The sequence below is a fragment of the Rhamphochromis sp. 'chilingali' genome (genome assembly GCF_963969265.1).
Source record: "Rhamphochromis sp. 'chilingali' genome assembly, chromosome: 10".
NCBI lineage: Eukaryota > Metazoa > Chordata > Actinopteri > Cichliformes > Cichlidae > Rhamphochromis > Rhamphochromis sp. 'chilingali'.
The window spans coordinates 39,278,360-39,300,464 of NC_137937.1; the positions used below are offsets into that span (position 1 = coordinate 39,278,360).

Below are 22,105 nucleotides of genomic sequence, written 5' to 3' on the forward strand. Positions count from 1 at the left end.
CAATACAACCAAACTTTGAGCTTTGATTGGAGGGTTTACCTGTTGTTGCACGTGAACACTCAGACGTGTTTACACGAAGGTAAGACTCGGTGAGGACCGCACGCTGCGGCCAAAACTGCTCTGCTGGCCTGAGATCAGCTGACGAGCTTTGAGAAAATCTCACATCCTGGGTTGTTTTGGCTCGGCCCCCAGAGAGCACGTCCGCTCACGTCCTCGGGAAACACCAGAGCGGCTCCCCTGTGCCCACGCCATAACGCTGCCTCCGCTGTGTTAGACGGATGCTCTGCTTTCCGCTCTTTTCTCGCCATCGTTAAACGTCCACCCAGCTTCACCTGTCAAACGTGTTTTCACACGTGTGCACTTTCGTTAGATGTGACAACGTTCGACCTTCCTGGGCGCACCCGGAGTTCGCAGCTTGCTGTTTCCATCCGTGACGGCGTGTCCTGGCTGTCGACCTTCGGTGCTCCTGACTCGGCTCGATGTGGTGAATCATTCTGTCATCGTCTTTCATGACTTTATGTGTTTGTTCGTTTTAACAGTGAGCAGCTGGTTTGGACACTCCCAGTTTCTGCTTTCTGATTGGTTTATTCTGGTGGTTCAGCCTAATGAGGGCCTGCCTCTTGTCTCCAGGGGTCCGTTCTTCGTACTTCGCTAAGTAAGTTAGCTGGATTTGATTGTTGACGATTTCGCGTGATCTTGGATCGTTCGGTTCCCCGAAGCTCATCCGGGACTTGCTGTCATAGCAACAGAGCCGTAAGCGTAAACCTGCTGGGGAGCAGGTTCACTTTATGTAAACAGGATTAGATCGCGGCCACGCAGGTATGCCCGCTTCATTTATACGAAAGCAACAGCGATATTCCACCACTGTTTCACCATAAATAAATATTATCAATGTAACTAAAGATAATGCAGTATTTGATCCTTGTATTGATGTCACACAGATACATACAGGTCATTTCCTAAAAAAGGGAAATGAACTATTAACATTCTATTACATGTATGTGATTATTACAGATGTAATTCATATTTTAGAGTAGTAATAGTAAATCACTTCGTGTAATCAAAATGAGAGACCACGGCTATTGTGGGGATTGTGCAGGACAGCTGGCTGGGATCTTCACCAGGATTTTCAACAAATCCCTCGCACAGGCGACTGTCCCACTCTGCCTGAAGTCCTCCACCATAGTCCCCTTGCCTAAGAAGCCCCACATCACCGGCCTGAATGACTACAGACCGGTGGCACTCACCCCAGTGGTAATGAAATGCTTTGAGAAGCTGGTCCGCAGACACATCACAGCAGCCCTGCCCCGCAGCCTGGATCCACACCAGTTTGCCTACAGAGCAAACCGATCCACGGAAGACGCTGTAGCCACAGCACTCCATGCTGCATTAACTCACCTGGAAGAGCATGGTAGCTATGTGCGGATGCTCTTCGTGGATTACTGCTCAGCTTTTAACACCATCCTTCCACACAAACTGGTGGCCAAGCTACAAGACCTGGGGCTTCCATACAGCACCTGCATGTGGATCAACAGCTTCCTCTCGGGCCGTAGACAGAGAGTCAGAGTTGGCCATCACACATCCTCAGCCCTGAGTCTCAGCACTGGCTCACCCCAGGGCTGTGTGCTCAGTCCACTGCTCTACTCTCTCTACACACACGACTGCACTCCTCACCACCACAGCAACATCTTTGTGAAATTTGCAGATGACACCACAGTGGTGGGGCTCATTTCCAAGGGAGACGAGTCTACGTACAGAGACGAGGTGGAGCAGCTGACGTCATGGTGTAAGGCCAATAACCTCCTCCTCAACACTTCAAAAACCAAAGAACTCATAATAGACTTCAGAAGGAAAAAGGCAGAGATCCAACCACTATTCATAAATGGGGACTGTGTAGAAAGGGTGGCAAGCTTCCGCTTCCTGGGAGTCAATATAGAGGAGAACCTTTCCTGGAGTGTGAACACCTCCGAGCTGCTGAAAAAGGCCCAACAGAGACTGTACTTCCTGAGAATTCTCAGGAGGAATAACATCACACAGAAACTGCTGGTGTCCTTCTACAGAGCCACCATTGAGAGTGTTCTAACTTACTGCATATGCATCTGGTACACTAGCTGCACAGGGGCTCAGAGGAAAGCACTCCAAGGGATCATTAACACCGCCCAAAAGATCACTGGCTGCCCTCTCCCCACACTGGAAGTTCTACACAATGCCCACTGTTTTAAAAAGGCCCAAAACATCATAAAAGACACCTCACATCCTGGCCACTCCCTGTTCGAACTGTTGCCCTCAGGCAGACGGTACAGGGCAATCAGAGCAAGGACTAATAGACTCAAACACAGCTGTTATCCAACTGCAATAACACATCTGAATACTACAAAAAAATGTCCATCACACCACTCTGGTGTTAATCTATGCACGGTCTGAAGCATGTGTGTGGGAATGTATGTGAATGTTTTACTGTTATATCTTATTAGTATTTTAAGTATTCTATCTATTTTATTTATTGAATTTTATTGTTTTATTTATATTTTGATATTGCTAGGGATGATGCAATGATCGGGGACCATTCTTAATTTCGTTGTTCTCATGACAATGACAATAAAGTTTCTGATGATTCTGATGATTCTATAAAAGCGAAGGTGGATTTGGGAAGCCTGTCGCAGCCATGTCCTGTCCGTATACGCGAGCCACCCATTGCGGAAGGTGCAAGATTGATAAGGAGAGTTCTCAGGATTCAGCGTACATTGCGGGACAGACAGGATCCTTTAGCTCAGCGCGACAGTGTGCTCATAGAGAGATATCGATTTTCCCGTGAGGGTATTATTTACTTAACCAACTTGTTGACGAGGGGGTGCAGGACCACCACCTGTCTTTTTTTGCTCCGCCCTTTTCTTGGTTGCTGTTATAAACAAACAAACAGATTATTTCAGGGTCTCTTTTCAAGAGACTAAAAGCAATATAAGTGATAAATATTACCATTCTGTAAAATATTCTTATATTTCACTTTTACTTGTTCCCATGTTCTAGTGGGTCCTGTTGTGGCTCTAATGTGAAAGAGGATATAATATAATATAATATAATATAATATAATATAATATAATATAATATAATATGATAAATTTACCCTACCGCCTACTGGTGTTGGCCAGAGGGGCCGATGGCGCGATATGGCAGCCTGGCTTCTGTCAGTCTGCCCCAGGGCAGCTGTGGCTACAACCGTAGCTGCCTCCACCAGTGTGTGAATGTGAGAGTGAATGAATAGTGGCATTGTAAAGCGCTTTGGGTGCCTTGGAAAGCGCTATATAAATCCAATCCATTATTATTGTTATTATTAAATTACTTACGAGTTTAATTTGTCAGCAACTTTCTGCCAGCCCTCTCTCCTTGCTTTTGCAGCCTTTGCAGTGTTCCCTTGCATTTTAATTAAACTCTGAAACTCCTGAAATCCCTCAATCAAGAGTTCTTGCTCTGCTGCCGAAAAATACCGAGCGCACGCCTTCGACATTTTCGCCGACCAATCAGAGGGTTGCCGATCAATGTTTCTACTATCGATGCGTAGCTCCTGTTAAGCCACCCAGTGATCTCACATTACTTCATCCAGCTGTACTAATCGTCAACAGCAGGTGTGTTCGGGGAACCGGAATAGCGAGCTCAGAGTTAGCGCGATGATTTGATCTTGGATGTAGTAAGCGAGGTACGAAGAACGGGCCCCTGGTCTAACGAGGGATCAGACTAGGAAGCCGCTCACCCAACTGTCCGCTTACTTCTGGCCGTGTTTAAGAACTGGTCACAGTGGAGACACGTGGTTTTCACAGGACCGCCACAAATGATGTCACAAGCAGAAAAACTCGGACGCGTTTCAAATAAATATTAGTTTATTACTGAAAGTGTCGTCGGCAGAGACGACGGGCAGGTTAAGCTCAGTTACACAAACACGGATTCAAAAGTGTTCACGTGATGACACGGCGCCGCTAAAATCTGAAACAAATCACACACCAAGCTCTACAGCAACACCCCACTTCCTGTCTGACACAGGAAGTGGATTAGAGTAAAATGTCTGCAGTGGAATCGCTGAAACTCGACTTGAGTCGAGCGGCTACATGTGTCAAAAAACAACCAAACACTAACGGGCTGGAGGTCAAAGGTCAACGGTGCACAGACAGAGGGAAACTTCTTCTACAGTTTCAGTTTTTATGATACAGGAAGTAAAATGTGAACACAAAAATAAAACTTCTTCTAGCGAGCCACAGTCAATCAGCTTACAGGTGAGACCTTCATCATCATCATCATCATCTGTACAGTGTGTTTACATCAGAAACAAAGTAAACAGCAAAAATAAATACAGACTGTGACATCACAGCACGTCACGTGTCATGTGACACAGTTTAGGGTGAGCTGCACCAACACTCATCAACGTTTCTAAATTAAACTACCGATAAATACGTTTAAGAAGTCTTTTATTTTGAAAGTGCCAAACCACTTCAAAGTAAAAGACAGTTTCTTAAAAACAGCTGAGGAAAACTTTCAGATATTTTGTTCTTGACTTTCTTTTTTTTTTTAACATAAACGTCTTCCTTTGTTTCCCGTGTTACCTGTTTCCTGTTCAGAGGGAGTTCTTCCTCCCCACAGTCAGTTTCAACAAATCAACATGAAGTGCCTCCATATTTCTGTGATGCCTGGATATTTAAACGGCGTCACATTGAAACCACTTTTGTTTTGCTTCTGGAGTTTTCTCTCGTGTTCCTCAGTTTAAACAAAATAGGAGCGTGAATGAGTCTGCGGATCAGCGTTAGACTCCCATCACCAGGCTGAATCTGCAGATGTGCTCCAGCTGTGAAGCGATTGGTGCAGCTCGCCTGGTGTGAAGCCGAGCGTCACCGAGAACGACGGCGTGAAGCCCAACTCGTCACAAACCTGATCATACCTGCACAGGTCACGCCGGCACGAATACACGTCAGTGTGAGGAGAATCGGAAACGTGCAGCTCAACACTGAGAGAGGAACCTGACGCTCACATGACGACATCGACACTTTATCACATATCATTTTATTCAGCTTTCGTTTCTGGAACAAAGCAGTACTCTTATTGTGAAGTGCACAGGAAGGATCGTAAACTGTGCCAAAGTAAAAGTCATTATTAATAACGTGCCCTGCCTTATGAGGGCGTTTCTGAATGAAATGATTGAACTTTATTCCGTAAAAAGAACAAACACGTTTCTCACTGATGTGAGCGTTTGTGGATTTTCTAAATGTTTTAAAACATATTCAAAACTGTAAAAACCTTCATATAAAAACAACATCTGCCCGTACAGATGTGATGTGTTTGAGACACCGACATACAGACGTGTGTCTGATAAATATACATAAATACAAAGGTATTAATGTGTGTTAGTGCGTGAACGCGTCACACAGCACAGCCATGCATCTGTCACTGATCTGTGAACTGAGCTTGTAAATAAATTAAAACTATTATAACTTCGCTGTTAGTTTTTCATGGACTTTCTGGTTGACGTCTTGGTGCTGACAGACGGGTTGACCTCGCTCGGTCTGCAGGTCGATTCTCAGAGGGCGTGTTCTCGGTGACGCGCTCGGCCGGCTGCTGTCCTTAACACCAAAAACGTGGAAACCTCCTAACTCCAGCTGGCTCTGTGTGGAGTTAGCAGCTTTCCACGGGACATCAGGGTGGAGCTAAAGGGCTGTGGAGGTAGGCGGAGACTGACATCATCAGTGGGGACACAGTGGAGGAGGGGCAGTGACTACATCTCCCAGCATGCACTGGGACTGTCAGGGGCGGTGGGAGGAGCTTTTGGGGCAGAAAGCATCCCTTTTACGTGCACGAGGACATCTCTGTATTATGGGGACGTTTTTCCTTTATGAAGACAGTCAGGCACTGTGGGGACACTCTGCATTACGAAGACATGGTGACATTAATGCCAATAATAGACTGAAATGTCCCCATGTCCACTCACAGCTGCACAGTGCAGAAGCGGGTTTAAGGTTCAAATAAAGTTTTACCAAATTTTCCTGAACACAGAGAAACAAACTTTCTGGATCGCTGAACCAAAATGGCGGAGCTTCCTGCTAACAGGTCATGCGTTGCTGTGAAAGGACATCACCCAAAAACCTCAGTGGGATGACCCCACACTCTGGTTCGGTGATCCGGGCGACATCTGTGACTCTGTGTAAAGGAACCACCTCCTGTCCCAGAGGCTCCTCCCACCGGCCAAACTGTAATCAGTAATCGGGGACACAGGTGATCCTGGAGATCGATCCCAATTTAGGCTCATGGACTCAGATCAAGAAGAACGGCGTCGCCAGTTATGACCAGTTCCACAACCAGTCATACTTTTGATAATTCAGTGCGATCAACAGAACAAATTGTACAACACCACAGACATCCACCCGAAGGAAACCAGTCCCAAACAGTTCTTTCAAAATAAAAGACCCTCTGGTGGGAGGAGGCAGACAGCTACAAGCAGAGGAAGGCAAGTGTGTGTTTGTACAGTGTGTGTGTGTTTGTACAGTGTGTGTGTTTGCTTTGTGTGGTGGGAGTTAGTGTGACAGATGGTGTGTGTGTTTGTAAAAATGTGTGTGTGCTGCTTAATGTTTGTAAATGCTTCTGTTGATATTTTTGTGGGGTCCTGTGATTTAGGCAAATATTGTGGGGACATTTCTGTATTATGGGGACATTTCTGCATTATGGGGACATTTCTGTATTATAAGGACAATTCTGCATTATGGGGACATTTCTGTATTATAAGGACAATTCTACATTATGGGGACATTTCTACAGTGTGGGAACATTTCTACAGTGTGGGGACATTTCTACAGTATGGGGACAATTCTGCATTATGGGGACATTTCTGTATTATAAGGACAATTCTACATTATGGGGACATTTCTGCATTGTGGGGACATTTCTGCATTATGGGGACATTTCTACAGTGTGGGGACATGTCTACAGTGTGGGGACATTTCTGTATTATAAGGACAATTCTGCATTATGGGGACATTTCTACAGTGTGGGGACATTTCTGCATTATGGGGACATTTCTACAGTGTGGGGACATTTCTGCATTATGGGGATATTTCTACAGTGTGGGGACATTTCTGCATTATGGGGACATTTCTACAGCATGGGGACATTTCTACAGTGTGGGGACATTTCTGCATTGTGGGGACATGCTTTAAAGTGTTCAGTGTCAGCATTAAGGTTCCAGATCAGTTTTTCAGTCCCCACTCCATAAGGAATAAAGGTAAGCGTGTGTGTGTGTGTCACTATGGGATACCGTCCAAAAGCCCTGCTGTCATTACATCGTCCTTCCTGTCCATCTGTGTGTGTGTGTGTGTGTGTGTGTTTGTGTATCCAGAGGGTCAGTGTGTGTCTGTGTGGCTCAGCAGCAGCAGTGAAGCTCGCTCGCTCTCTCAGACCACGGTGCTGACGGAGGGATCTGATAGGTTGAGCTGGCCGGTGATGTCGGTCGGGTACGGCTACAGAGAGAGCAAACACACAGGTTATAAACAGCAGCATCACACACTGGCTGATCCTGAGCTGTACCCTCTCATGGGTCCTGCCTACATTCCTGTTTTCATCTGAAGGACTTATTAGCAGTGGAGGAAGCGTTCAGGTGTTTTACTCAGGCGTTACCTGCACACAAGCAGCTGTTAGCGTGAAGATGCTAACAGGTCTCCTTTGTTAAAAAGATGGATTTGCACATTTGCACCACAGCGAGCCTGTCAGACTTCACTGCAGACACACAGGATCGTTACGTTAAGAATTACCTCCTTTAAACAGATTAATATCCTGGCATCAGTGCAGGGCTGGACATTTGAATCCTACATCACTTTTCACTCGTCTACAAAGTTCACCGTGATATTTTGGGACGTGTTTAAAGGACCGTCCCTTAAAGGTTTCAGGCTGCTGGACATGAATTAAACATCGTCTTCCATCGTGTGAGCCGGGCTGAAGCTCTGCCACGGGCAGCATCAAACTTTCATATGTGAACAGAAGCAGCAGCACAGGCCAGGCTGTCGGTTCGATTCCCAACAGTGTGCGTTGGTTTCTTTAGGAAACCTGATTGTTTGTCAGCCTGAGAGCGTTGTTGACACAGGCCTGCAAAACACACGTGAGTTTCTCTAAGACAGAGAAATGATCCAAGCCATGCAGTGCAGTGCTGTGTACAGCAGGCTGTCTGTCTGCTGTGTGAGCACAGTTGGACTCACGAACGAGTGCTGTTCTCAGTATGGACGAAACGATGATCACACTCCCACAGACGTTCACTGTGGACCTCACCACTCTGTCTCACTTCATAAGACAATTTTTCTAACATTAGTTTCTGATGCTAAATTAAGTTTTAATGCACATATTTTTCAATTATGTATAATATATAAATTTATACTGTGAAATCAGTTTTCCTGCAGGGATTTTAATCCTAACATTCATTTTTTATTCTAGCATAGATTGTTACTGACAACATTTGAGGGTCACTGATTTTATGCTAATGCTAGTTTATTTATTATGTTATTATTGATGTTTTTACATTTTCTTATATGATTTTAACCTAAATTTTTTCTGCTTAATGTAATCTTAACTGTTCTGACTCACAATAATAATTACCATCACATATAAAGAAAAATGGTGATATTTTTTAAATGTCACACTGTCACTAGAACATGTCGACGCCTGTTTAATCATCATAGAAAGTTGGTTCTGTTCATCTAAATGTTACAGTGGGGCAAAAAAGTATTTAGTCAGCCACCGATTGTGCAAGTTCCCCCACCTAAAATGATGACAGAGGTCAGTAATTTGCACCAGAGGTACACTTCAACTGTGAGAGACAGAATGTGGAAAAAAAATCCATGAATCCACATGGTAGGATTTGTAAAGAATTTATTCGTAAATCAGGGTGGAAAATAAGTATTTGGTCAATAACAAAAATACAACTCAATACTTTGTAACATAACCTTTGTTGGCAATAACAGAGGTCAAACGTTTACTATAGGTCTTTACCAGGTTTGCACACACAGTAGCTGGTATTTTGGCCCATTCCTCCATGCAGATCTTCTCGAGAGCAGTGATGTTTTGGGGCTGTCGCCGAGCAACACGGACTTTCAACTCCCGCCACAGATTTTCTATGGGGTTGAGGTCTGGAGACTGGCTAGGCCACTCCAGGACTTTCAAATGCTTCTTACGGAGCCACTCCTTTGTTGCCCGGGCGGTGTGTTTTGGATCATTGTCATGTTGGAAGACCCAGCCTCGTTTCATCTTCAAAGTTCTCACTGATGGAAGGAGGTTTTGGCTCAAACTCTCACGATACATGGCCCCATTCATTCTGTCCTTAACACGGATCAGTCGTCCTGTCCCCTTGGCAGAAAAACAGCCCCATAGCATGATGTTTCCACCCCCATGCTTCACAGTAGGTATGGTGTTCTTGGGATGCAACTCAGTATTCTTCTTCCTCCAAACACGACGAGTTGAGTTTATACCAAAAAGTTCTACTTTGGTTTCATCTGACCACATGACATTCTCCCAATCCTCTGCTGTATCATCCATGTGCTCTCTGGCAAACTTCAGACGGGCCTGGACATGCACTGGCTTCAGCAGCAGGAACACGTCTGGCACTGCGGGATTTGATTCCCTGCCGTTGTAGTGTGTTACTGATGGTGACCTTTGTTACTTTGGTCCCAGCTCTCTGCAGGTCATTCACCAGGTCCCCCCGTGTGGTTCTGGGATCTTTGCTCACCGTTCTCATGATCATTTTGACCCCACGGGATGAGATCTTGCGTGGAGCCCCAGATGGAGGGAGATTATCAGTGGTCTTGTATGTCTTCCATTTTCTGATGATTGCTCCCACAGTTGATTTTTTCACACCAAGCTGCTTGCCTATTGTAGATTCACTCTTCCCAGTCTGGTGCAGGTCTACAATACGTTTCCTGGTGTCCTTCGAAAGCTCTTTGGTCTTGGCCATGGCGGAGTTTGGAGTCTGACTGTTTGAGGCTGTGGACAGGTGTCTTTTATACAGATGATGAGTTCAAACAGGTGCCATTCATACAGGTAACGAGTGGGGGACAGAAAAGCTTCTTACAGAAGACGTTACAGGTCTGTGAGAGCCAGAGATTTTCCTTGTTTGAGGTGACCAAATACTTATTTTCCACCCTGATTTACCAATAAATTCTTTACAAATCCTACCATGTGAATTCATGGACCTTTTTTCACATTCTGTCTCTCACAGTTGAAGTGTACCTCTGGTGCAAATTACTGACCTCTGTCATCATTTTAAGTGGGGGAACTTGCACAATCGGTGGCTGACTAAATACTTTTTTGCCCCACTGTATGTCTCCAGTTCAGCTGATTTTATGGGATTGTCAGCAGAAAGCGCAAAAACACAGCAGCTTATTCTTCATGCTAACATCAGTGTTTTTATGCTAGCAGTAGGTAGCACAGAAACACTGTTTGTGTGATTCTAACAATTTTATTTTATTTATATCCACCAAATATGTAGATTGTTTGTGTAGGCCTGACACTGTGTCTTCTGTCACACTGCACACCATGCTAAGATTAGTTTTCCACTAACAGTTCTCTGGAAAGACTGGAGCTCTGTGGCTGGAGACCAGTTTAAAAATCACAATAGGTTTAACTGTTTGACACTAAAATATAAAGACATGATCAGTGGCACAAGACTTTTGCACAGTGCTGCATTATCAATAAGTTATAATATAAGCATACTAATGCTAGCATGCTAAGAGCCCAGCACGCTCTTCATTCATTTGTAGCCACAACTTTAAAAATGTGAACAAAATGCAGAATGTTACGTAGTTTTTAGCTATTGTGCTGTTTACAAAAAAAAAAAAACTAGAATTGATGAAGAAGATCAAAGCTGTTCTTAATGCACAGTTTTGATCATGCTAATGTTGTTGTTTTTTATGCTAACATGAATTGTTTTCATGCTAGCGTTTTTTATGGCAACATAAACATTTTCGTGTGAATGTCAGTGTTTTTTGACAAAATAAGCTTGTGGAGCTTTTTTCACCTTTTTATCTCCAAAGCACTGAGTAGGAAGTGGCTTCCAAAGTTTAACCAATCAGATGAAAGCTGGCTTTTAGAGACGAGAGACTTAAAGAGACAGTAAACTGGCTTGTTGTAGACAGGATTGTTTTTGAGTGTGAATCGTGAGCGGGTTAGCTCCATGTAAACATCAGAAACCACTGAGGGAGCCATCCAATGTAGACCACAATCAATGCTGTACTCTGAGTAAAAGTACTTAGTTACTTTCCACCACTGCTAATGTGACGACTGATGGAGTTTGCCCGCAGCGAGGCGGGGCAAAGCTGGGGGTCTGGTTTAGAGTGCGGGTGTGTTTTCAGCCTACAGTCGGTCGTGCTTGCAGAGGAGGACAGAGGCAGTGTGTGTGTGTAGTACAGCATGTAGTCTGGACACCATTCAAATCCACTGAGAGAGAAAAACACTCATATAGAAAATAAAGAGAGATGATCACAAGAGAAATGAGTCAGCTCTGCTCCAACACCCGCTTCAGCTGGCTGGGTGTGATCAGCAGCTGGTTCTTCTGCTGCTGATGAACATTAAAGCATTTCAATGAGCTCTCCTCACTGAAACAGTTTAACGTGCAGCAGCTCCTTAAATCCCTGAGATGACACGCTTTGGCACTATTTTGACTCCCTTTACATCAAACCACTGCTTATCTGGAGGGAGGAGGGATGCAAAATGTGCCAGAACGCTGCAGATTTTAAGACACATCACAAAGTTTGGCACATTTCAGATCGTCCGACTGAGGAGGAGAGTTTCACCAACGCTGCAGAAAAACAGACCTCAGAAATCCTGCAGCTTCGCTCAGATCTGAAGCTGCCACAGTAACAGCACTGAGGTCATTTATAGATCGTTAACAGCTGAGTCCTGTGGGAACAAGAGACGGTCAGGAAGACCCGAGCAGCCGACCAGACGCTGAAACAGACAGGAGTTAGAGGAGACGGACGAGTCTCTGCTGGGCAACCTGTGAGGGCGAGAGGCCGGGAGACAAAGTGTGTGGGGACATCTGGAAATGAAGGGACAGAGAGATGACAGGACAGGAAGGAGAGGAAACAACCAATCAGAGAGAGACAGGACAAAGGACAGGACAATGGACATGACAAAGGACATGACAAAGGACAGGACAAAGCACATGACAAAGGACAGGACACTGGACATGACAAAGGTCATGACAAAGGACAGGACAAAGGACATGACAAAGGACAGGACAAAGGACATGACAAAGACATGACGAAGGACAGGACAAAGGACAGGACAAATGACAGGATGAATGACAGGACAAAGGACATGACAAAGGACATGACAAAGACATCACGAAGGACAGGACAAAGGACATGACAAAGACATGATGAAGGACAGGACAAAGGACAGGACAAAGGACAGGACAAAGGACAAGACAAAGACATGACGAAGGACAGGACAAAGGACAGGACAAAGGACATGACAAAGGACAGGACGAAGGACAGGACAAAGGACATGACAAAGACATGACGAAGGACAGGACAAAGGATAGGACAAAGGACATGACAAAGACATGACGAAGGACAGGATAAAGGACATGACAAAGGACAGGACGAACGACAGGACAAAGGACATGACAAAGGACATGACAAAGGACAGGACGAAGGACAGGACAAAGGACATGACAAAGACATGACGAAGAACATGACAAAGGACAGGACAAAGGACAGGACAAAGGACAAGACAAAGACATGACGAAGGACAGGACAAAGGACAGGACAAAGGACATGACAAAGGACAGGACGAAGGACAGGACAAAGGACATGACAAAGACATGACGAAGGACAGGACAAAGGACAGGACAAAGGATAGGACAAAGGACATGACAAAGACATGACGAAGGACAGGATAAAGGACATGACAAAGGACAGGACGAACGACAGGAAAAAGGACATGACAAAGGACATGACAAAGGACAGGACGAAGGACAGGACAAAGGACAGGACAAAGGACATGACAAAGACATGACGAAGGACAGGACAAAGGACAGGACAAAGGATAGGACAAAAGACATGACAAAGACATGACGAAGGACAGGATAAAGGACATGACAAAGGACAGGACGAACGACAGGACAAAGGACATGACAAAGGACAGGACAAAGGACAGGGCAAAGGACATGACAAAGGACATGACAAAGGACAGATCAAAAGACAGGACAAAAGACAGGACAAAGACGGGAGAAGAAAGACCACACAATCTGACCCTCTTCACTTCTCCTTTGCAAGAGGACGATGTGAACCGTGTGAAAACCCAACAAGCGGACCCTGACCTGCCTGGGCGGACCGAACCGGACGTTTCTTTCTGTCTTCAGTCTGTCGCCTTTTGTCTGTCTCAGTGGGACAGATGAGCTGATTGAGGTGGGAAAGCAATGATGGCTGACCAACAGACGGGCGGCCATGATGAGTCAGCAAGGAGATGATGGAGCTGGAGATGAGACGAGAGGGCGAGAGACACACGTGACGAACCGAAGACAAACAGGAGGCGATTACAGACGAGCGAGAGCAGAGAAAAGAAAGACAAACAGATAAAAGATGGAGTGAAGCAGAAGACACGTGGAGGACAGGAGGGAGGAGGGTTGGTGGTCTTCATCTCCTTACCGTGGCATCCCCGGAGGCCCTACGGCGTTTGAGGTCGGAGGTCGAGGTGATGGACCTAAAAGAGGTTTTCAGTTTGGGCTCGGGCTCTGCTCTACCACTTTTCCTATCCTAAAATAAATCATACGATAGGTGCACACACACGTTAACACGCAGCAGAGACACTCGACTAGCTGCATGAGGACACACCTGAGTGTGTGCTGTCAGGTAGAGAGTGTGTGTGTGTCTGTTTGTGTGTGTGTGTCAGACACACTGATCAGCCACAACATTAGAACCACTAACAGTTCACCTGAGTAATAATTTAGCAGGAAGTCGAGTCGATGGAAAGTTTGAAGCTAAAGTGGCGTGATGAGGAGAGCAGCTGCAGGCGGAGGCGGGACTATTGTTCCTTCAGTATTTATGTGTCTCGTTGCTGTTTCTTGATTAGCGGCGTGTCGTCTAATCGAAGGTCAGCTGGTGGATTTAACAGGAAGCAGGTGAAGGTTGTTAAAGTGAACCTTTGTGTCTGAACCTTCATCATCATCATGACTGTGGCTCAACACAAGCACAGAGCGAGAGCGCCTCCTGCTGTTCAGGGTGTTGGTCTCATTACTGCCCGTGAGGTTTTCAGGAGCACGGCCATTGGCCTTCTGTTGAGCTCTGTTTGTTTTACTTCTGTGATTTTCCTCTCTGGACCCTGAAAGATGATTTCTGCATAACCAGTGAAGGTGATCTAAAGGATGAACTGTGGTCGAGTCAGGGACAGGTCGTGGGTGCCTGAGGCCCACTGAGACCAGATCCCACAGAAGAGCTCCTGCAGAAAAAAGCGTCGCAGCGCTCTGACTTCTTTCCAACATCGAACACTCGTACAGTGAGCTGTGTGACGGGTCACTGCCTGCCTACATGTTTGAAATGTCATTTCCTGAGGAGGAGACACTCGGCTGTAGCTGCTCTCTACCTTTGATAGGAACTCACTGGTTTGTCTCTACAGGTGTACTGGAGACTTCAGAAACAGAAAGGTGCTTGGTGACCTGAAACACAATCTGACCTCGTTGTTTTAGTCATCCCAGAGGCTTCAACTCTTATCAGCTGTTCCTATTTACCTGGTGATCACCTGAGGTGGTCGTTGGCCACCCTGTCATCAAGTGAACCACCTCAAGGTTCCAGTAAGGCTTCCACTAACTGGAAAAGCATCTTCTGACTTAGTTATAGGTGGCTGACCATCAGAGCTGTGAGTCACCACCTCATCTGTAGGGTAAAAAGAAGTCCAGGTGCCATTGAACGGCCTGGTGGTCAGAAGAGTCAGAGCTGGACCGTGGAGCGCCAGAAGAAGAGTGTCCAGTCTGATGAAGAGTGTTTTATTTCCCATCGTCAGGACACACTGGAAACCAACGCTGCATCAGCAGTTTGAGGAACATGACAAGGAGATCTGATCCACAGAGGCCCATCTCACATCCACCCAGAGTCACCTCCACCTTTTATTTTGGCGTCAACTATTAGAACAACCAGCTCACTGTGATATACCCACGACAATTTCCATGTTCAAGTTTTGATTGGTCTGACTGTGTCTTCAGCTCTTTATCTCTCTCCCTGTGTGTGTTGGGTAGGTCTCCTGAGGTACGCCGGTCACCCGGGTCTCCCCGAGCCTCCCCGAGCCCCCCGTGCCTCCCCGTGCCTCCCTGAGCCTCCCCGAGCCCCCCGTGCCTCCCTGAGCCTCCCCGAGCCAGGGACTGGCAGCTGCAAGTATGAGATGGGTTTTATGGTTAAACACCCCGCCCACCACTGAGTATTTGTGTGCGTGTTATTGGTGAATTAATTCACGCCTGCGTGCAGCGTCCTGGCTCAGAGGATGGAGGCGATTGGGTGCTTCTAATGCTGCGGCTGACGGCTGTATCCCTGTTATGTGGTGTGTCAGTGGGGCTGTTCTCGGTGCCGCAGTGAAGCTCTCATTCAGTTCACTTTGATTTCTACAAAAACTGCCTCAGAGCGCTGCACAGAACCCAGAGCCTGAAGTCCCTACAGCTTCAGATGAAGTGATGCTTCAGTAAAACGGAGCAGCGCTGTCCTGTTTTACTGCCCACACAAACACACAGCAGCAGGGAGACACCAACGTGAGGCTCAAACACAGGAACACGACAGGAAATCAACCTCAAAGCAAAGGAAACATCGTGGGGGAGAGGTACAGGGCAGGGGAGGGGGGTGAGGCAGGGGGAACAAAGATGGCGTATGAGGCCCGAATGAAGCCGCGAACACGTGGGATCATTATACCAACACTCTGCTGTTATAATGCCATCTCTCCTGGGGAGGGCGGGGAACAGAAAACAGAACGGGGGAGGGGCGGCGGCACATGGCTGATGATCACATGGTGTCTGACCTCTAACATCGTATGAAGATATAAGTTTGACCTTTGACCCACCACAGTGACAGTTGAGGTGAGAGCTGGGCATCAGTGGCGAGACGTTCTTGCTCTGTTCTTTTTAGTGCCAACAAACCGTACGAGGACGTAAACACGGGTCAAAGCTGAAACCGCACAATCGAGAACCCGTGATGTCATAGGTGGGGGCGGGGTTATTGTTACCAAACTCAGCGCCCACCAAAATGAAAAATCTAACTTAACTAAGAGAAACGAATTTTTATGCTACTGCAAATATCAAAGCAACACCTGAAATATTAATAAGTCCACTGCAGAGATGGGCTGTGACATTTTACTGTAATCACATTACTTTTTTCAAGTAGCTTGACCGACTCTGGTCCAGTATAACCTGACATGTACCTCTGCACACATTTCAGCTTCTTCTTTCAGTGTCAACATTTCTCAGATGTACTGGGAAGCCTGAAGCAGAGAAACCACAGCTGACCAGTGTTTGGCAGCGAAACGTTAATGGTACGAAGTCAGTTACATGTTGTGTTGCAGGTTTGTTGATAAAAAGAAAAACAGAAGCTGAAAATCTGTTTGAATTTCACACCCAGCTCTCGTTTGGACTCTCAGAAACACGTTCAAAACAGAGAAACCAAAAAGCCAACACTAATCTGACACACAGGTTCAGCCAAAGGCCCAAACTGGGTGTCAGACTGGTTAAACTGGGCAGACTGGTCCCAGTGAGATGTTTCTGGGCCCAGTGACAGAACAGTGGAAGACTTGGATCGGAGCAGCAGTCAGTAACAGCACATGAAAAATAAAAAAACACCATCATTACAGGTTTTCAGTCGTTGAGTAACAGCCATTAAGGATGCGATGAACACACTTCCTGCCTGGACTCTGCTGACTTTACGAAGACGTGCATGAAAATGAAACAGCAGCGAGTCTTGGAGCTACAAACCACATAAAGCAAAGAGATGCTCGCACTGAGTTTCATCCTACAAGAACTCAAATGTTCACAGTGTTTTCATTAAAGAGTGACGTCTTTCTGCAGGTGACGTGTGTCTGGATCCCCCAAATATAACTGTGACCACACTGTACAGATGTCACCGTTTCACAGCGTTCTCACGGATCAATAAAGTTCAGCTTTGGTGAGATTATTGTATCTGTGTCTGTCTGGTAGATTTCCCCTGAATGTTCTGTACTTTGGTATCTCTGTGTCTTATTTTGGTTTTACGTCCTCCTTCTGACCATCTGTCCTCATGTCTTCCACCACGTCTTCTAATAGTGTCGGGAGGACGTCTACGTGACCCACCCAAAGACATGGCCGCCATCGGCATGATCAGCAACTTTGGACAAACAGCTATTTAAGAAGCCCCCCCCATACAGGTCACCTTACAGATGTGAGTGTTCCAAGTATTCAGAATCAAGTTTGAGTCTCACACACGTTACAGGAGTGTCCTGGGGGAAACGAGAGCCCGTCAGTCGATCGTTACTTGGAGACACGAGTGTTAGCAGGTTTGCTGGACGGGGACCTATCAGACTGATCTGTCTGAGGCTAGCTGTCTGAACGTCCTGCCCCCTTGAAGTCTGCTCTCTTCTAATTGGTTGTTTTCTGGAAGCCTGCTGAAGGGCAGCAGCTTGTGAGCTGTGCAGCAATGGACTCGGTAAGTAAACCTGTAGACAGTGATCCATCATTATTTGAAACTTGGGCTCATGTGACGTGAATAATCACCTATTACATGTTAGCAAATACTCAAAACCACAACAGGTTTAAGGAATCTGTGGAAAATACAGATGATTGTGTTTCCGAGCTCCTCCAGCTGCTAACACCTGTGCTAACTCTGGGCCTTCAGTCACAGCTGTGTGAAATGCTAATCATCCTCAGCTAACTGCTAGCCTGCAGCGGCTGCTGTTTGAAGTGCTCATCCCGGCACGGCAGCGAGGATTATTCATGTGACAGCTGAGCACAGCTGCTGGCAAGAAAACATCTGGAACAAAGGAGAGAGGGAGCAGATTTCTCCTGTTTTCTGATCGTGCAAATGTGGATCCAGTGTTCAGTCTTCAGTGTGATGAAGGATATATTTATGAGATCATTTTAATTTGTTAGCTACAGAAAAAATAAAGCAGCTTAGAGGAGGCCAAAATGAATGAATCGTGAGGAGGACAGCATTATTATTATGATATCAAAGCCTGGGCTGCATCATTGCCATTCCAGGACTAACTGTCAGTGTTGGGAAGGTTACTTTTAAAATGTACTCCACTACAGATTACAGATTACATGCCCCAAAATGTATTCTGTAACGTATTCCGTTACGTTACTCAATGAGAGTAAAGTATTCTGAATACTTTGGATTACTTAATCCAATAGCACACCACGTTATTATCACTGTGACTTACACTGTACATGTTTTGGCTCTCCAACATATTACTAGAGCCTTTACAGTAATCTGATTCCTGATTCACTTAATCCATTCTCCATGTGTGAAATTAGAAATATCACACATGGAAATATCCTGTCTCAGAGTGACGCTGAAAAACTAGTTCATGCATTTATTACTTCCAGGCTGGACGACTGTAATTCATTATTATCAGGAAGTCCTAAAAACTCCCTGAAAAGCCTTCAGCTGATCCAAAATGCTGCAGCAAGAGTCCTGACAGGGACTAGAAAGAGAGAGCAGATTTCTCCTGTTTTGGCTTCCTGTTAAATCCAGAATTCAAAATCCTGCTCCTCACATACAAGGTCTTAAATAATCAGGCCCCATCTGATCTTAATGACCTTGTAGTACCATATCACCCAAGTTCCTCTCTCAGGTGAAGTGTCAGAGGAATGAACGAGTCAGAACCAACTCAGCCTGTCTGTGTTTTTTAATTGGTCTGTTTGCTGTGTGAGGCTTTGCAGCGCTCCCAGAAAACCCAAAGAAACCGTGAATGAACCAGTTGTATTACAGCTCAGGTCATGTGACTACAGGTGCACTGTGCACAGCCATATCTGTAGATTCCCGCCGCCCTTCGATCGCCCTCACAGAACCATTAAGTTTCATTTAAAGCTTAACTACAGCAGCCATTTTAACAGCGTGTAATCGAGGAGACAGAGGTTGTCGGGAGCATTTCCACACCACCGCCAGACGAACTACATTAAACCAACTGTGCATGTTTGTACCGGATGTGCTGCAGTCCATCCTGCAGTGACTGCAGTAGTTGTGTGTGTGAGTCCCCGCGGTGCTGATCTGATCACCCATCGGTCAATCAACAGCAGGAAGTCGTTAAAGCTTGGAAGGAAATTAATCAGAAACCCAGGTGGAGCGAAGGCATCCTCGCTGAGGCAGTGTTAATGGAGCTTCCTGTTTTACCTTATCATAACTCTGACTATGACGATGTGTGGATCTACACACAGACACAGCTGTGTTTTCATTCTTCCACTGACGTGCACGTCACACATGCAGCAGCTGAAGAAGGGCAGAAAATTACATTCAGGCTACGTCCACACCGGCCCGGATAGATTTGAAAACGGCGTTTTTGTCTGAAAACGCTCCGCGTCCACACTAGCGTTCACAGAGTTGTGCGTCCACATTGAAACGGCCAAAAACGCTTCCGTTCCAGTCCTGCACATGCGTGAAACGCAAGAAGATTCGACCTGCCTCATTTCTGTCTGCCGTTTATTTACGTTCCGGCTCGTTGACACGTCGGCAAAATGTGGAGGAAAAGCACCGAGTTTTTTAAATGGACTCACAATGAGGTGGAGTCGTTGCTGCAAGTAACACAAAAGTACAAAGTTGCAAAAGCGAGTGAGAATTAAAGAATTTGAAGAAAAGCTCTCAGGAGCATGTACAGGCTGATGTTGATCTTTAATAGGGCTGTCAAACAAAACAACTGCTGTGTAACGCCCTCCGCTATCTCAGTTTAATAGGTCACATGACTGCATCACATGACTAAAATGCGTCATCATTTTAGAAAGTCTCCGTTTTCACTGTCCACACTGCGACGGGACAGCTCCATTTTGAAATGTATGCGTTTTCAAAACGCTGCGTTTTTCAGTGTCTCAGTGAGGACGGGAGGCCAAAACGTGTGGACGTAGCCTGTTTTTACTTGTTTGTGAAAACAGCTGCTGACCTCACACAGTCCACAAACTCATCACTACAGAAAGCAGCAGGTCAAAGTTCATATTTTGATTATGTCATAGTGGTGGTTTTCTACACCCACTTCCTGCACGTTGTATTTAGAATGGGCAGCCAATCGGGGGAAAGTTGACTTAAAGGGGGAGGAGCTAGAACGGCTTGTCTCAGACAGAAGACGAGCTGCAGGGTGGCGTCAGATAAAGAAGGATTATTATGAACCGTGAATCATGCGAAGCTGCTCTGTGAGAGTCCAGGAATAAAACCACGGAGTCGACCAAGCTTTCCTCATTTCTGTGACTCATTAGTGGGCTGAATAACCCCAGACTAACCTCAGACTAACCCCAGACTAACCTCAGGCTAACCTCAGACTAACCCCAGACTAACCTCAGACTAACCTCAGACTAACCTCTGGCTAACCTTAGACTAACCTCAGGCTAACCTCTGGCTAACCTCTGGCTAACCTCTGGCTAACCTCAGACTAATCTAAGGCTAACCTCAGACTAACCTCTGGCTAACCTCAGACTAACCTCTGGCTAACCTCTGGCTAACCTCTGGCTAACCTCAGGCTAACCTCTGACTAACCTCAGGCTAACCCCAGACTAACCTCTGACCAATCTCAGACTAACCTCTGACTAACCTCTGGCTAACCTCTGACTAACCTCTGACTAACCTCAGGCTAACCTCAGACTAACCTCAGACTAACCCCAGACTAACCTCTGACCAATCTCAGACTAACCTCTGACTAACCTCTGGCTAACCTCTGACTAACCTCTGACTAACCTCTGACTAATCTCAGACTAATCTCTGACTAACCCCAGACTAACCTCTGACTAATCTCAGACTAATCTCAGACTAACCTCTGACTAACCCCAGACTAACCTCTGACTAATCTCAGACTAATCTCAGACTAACCTCTGACTAACCCCAGACTAACCTCTGACTAATCTCAGACTAATCTCAGACTAACCTCTGACTAACCTCAGGCTAACCTCTGACTAACCCCAGACTAACCTCTGACTAACCCCAGACTAACCTCTGACTAATCTCAGGCTAACCTCAGACTAACCTCTGACTAACCCCAGACTAACCTCTGACTAACCCCAGACTAACCTCTGACCAATCTCAGACTAACCTCTGACTAACCACAGACTAACCTCTGACCAATCTCAGACTAACCTCTGACTAACCCCAGACTAACCTCTGACCAATCTCAGACTAACCTCTGACTAACCCCAGACTAACCTATGACTAACCCTAGGCTAACCTATGACTAACCCCAGGCTAACCTCTGACCAATCTCAGACTAACCTCTGACTAACCCCAGACTAACCTATGACTAACCTATGACTAACCCCAGACTAACCTCTGACCAATCTCAGGCTAACCTCTGACTAACCCCAGGCTAACCTATGACTAACCCCAGGCTAACCTCTGACCAATCTCAGGCTAACCTCTGACTAACCTCAGACTAACCTATGACTAACCTCTGGCTAACCTCTGACCAATCTCAGACTAACCTCTGACTAACCCCAGACTAACCTCTGACTAACCTATGACTAACCTATGACTAACCCCAGACTAACCTCTGACCAATCTCAGACTAACCTCTGACTAACCCCAGACTAACCTCTGACCAATCTCAGACTAACCTCTGACTAACCCCAGACTAACCTATGACTAACCCAAGACTAACCTCTGACCAATCTCAGACTAACCTCAGACTAACCTCAGACTAAACTCTGACTAACCTCAGGCTAACCTCAGACTAATCTCAGACTAACCTCAGACTAACCTCAGACTAAACTCTGACTAACCTCAGGCTAACCTCAGACTAATCTCAGACTAATCTCTGACTAACCTCTGACTAACCTCACAAAAGAGAAAATGACACATTTTCTGTTCTGGGGGCTCTGGGCTGTAGGTTGGGCATTTTTCACTTGTTGGTCACAGTTACAGAATAAATCACTCACCGGTGAATCAGAAAACGA

The 22,105-nt window shown here is 45.9% G+C and overlaps 1 protein-coding gene across 1 annotated transcript in view; it reads right to left on the reverse strand.

Annotated features, from left to right (window-relative positions):
• Positions 1-3,914: 3,914 nt before the first annotated feature.
• The window catches only part of grin1b (glutamate receptor, ionotropic, N-methyl D-aspartate 1b), a 65,531-nt gene continuing 47,340 nt past the window's right edge, over positions 3,915-22,105 (reverse strand). Inside the window, exons 21-22 of the mRNA XM_080894536.1 lie at positions 13,665-13,772; positions 3,915-7,490 (exon numbers count right to left, since the gene is read on the reverse strand). Coding sequence (XP_080750662.1) covers positions 7,425-7,490; positions 13,665-13,772 — 174 coding nt within the window. The 3' untranslated portion in view covers positions 3,915-7,424. The remainder of the gene's footprint in view (positions 7,491-13,664; positions 13,773-22,105) is intronic.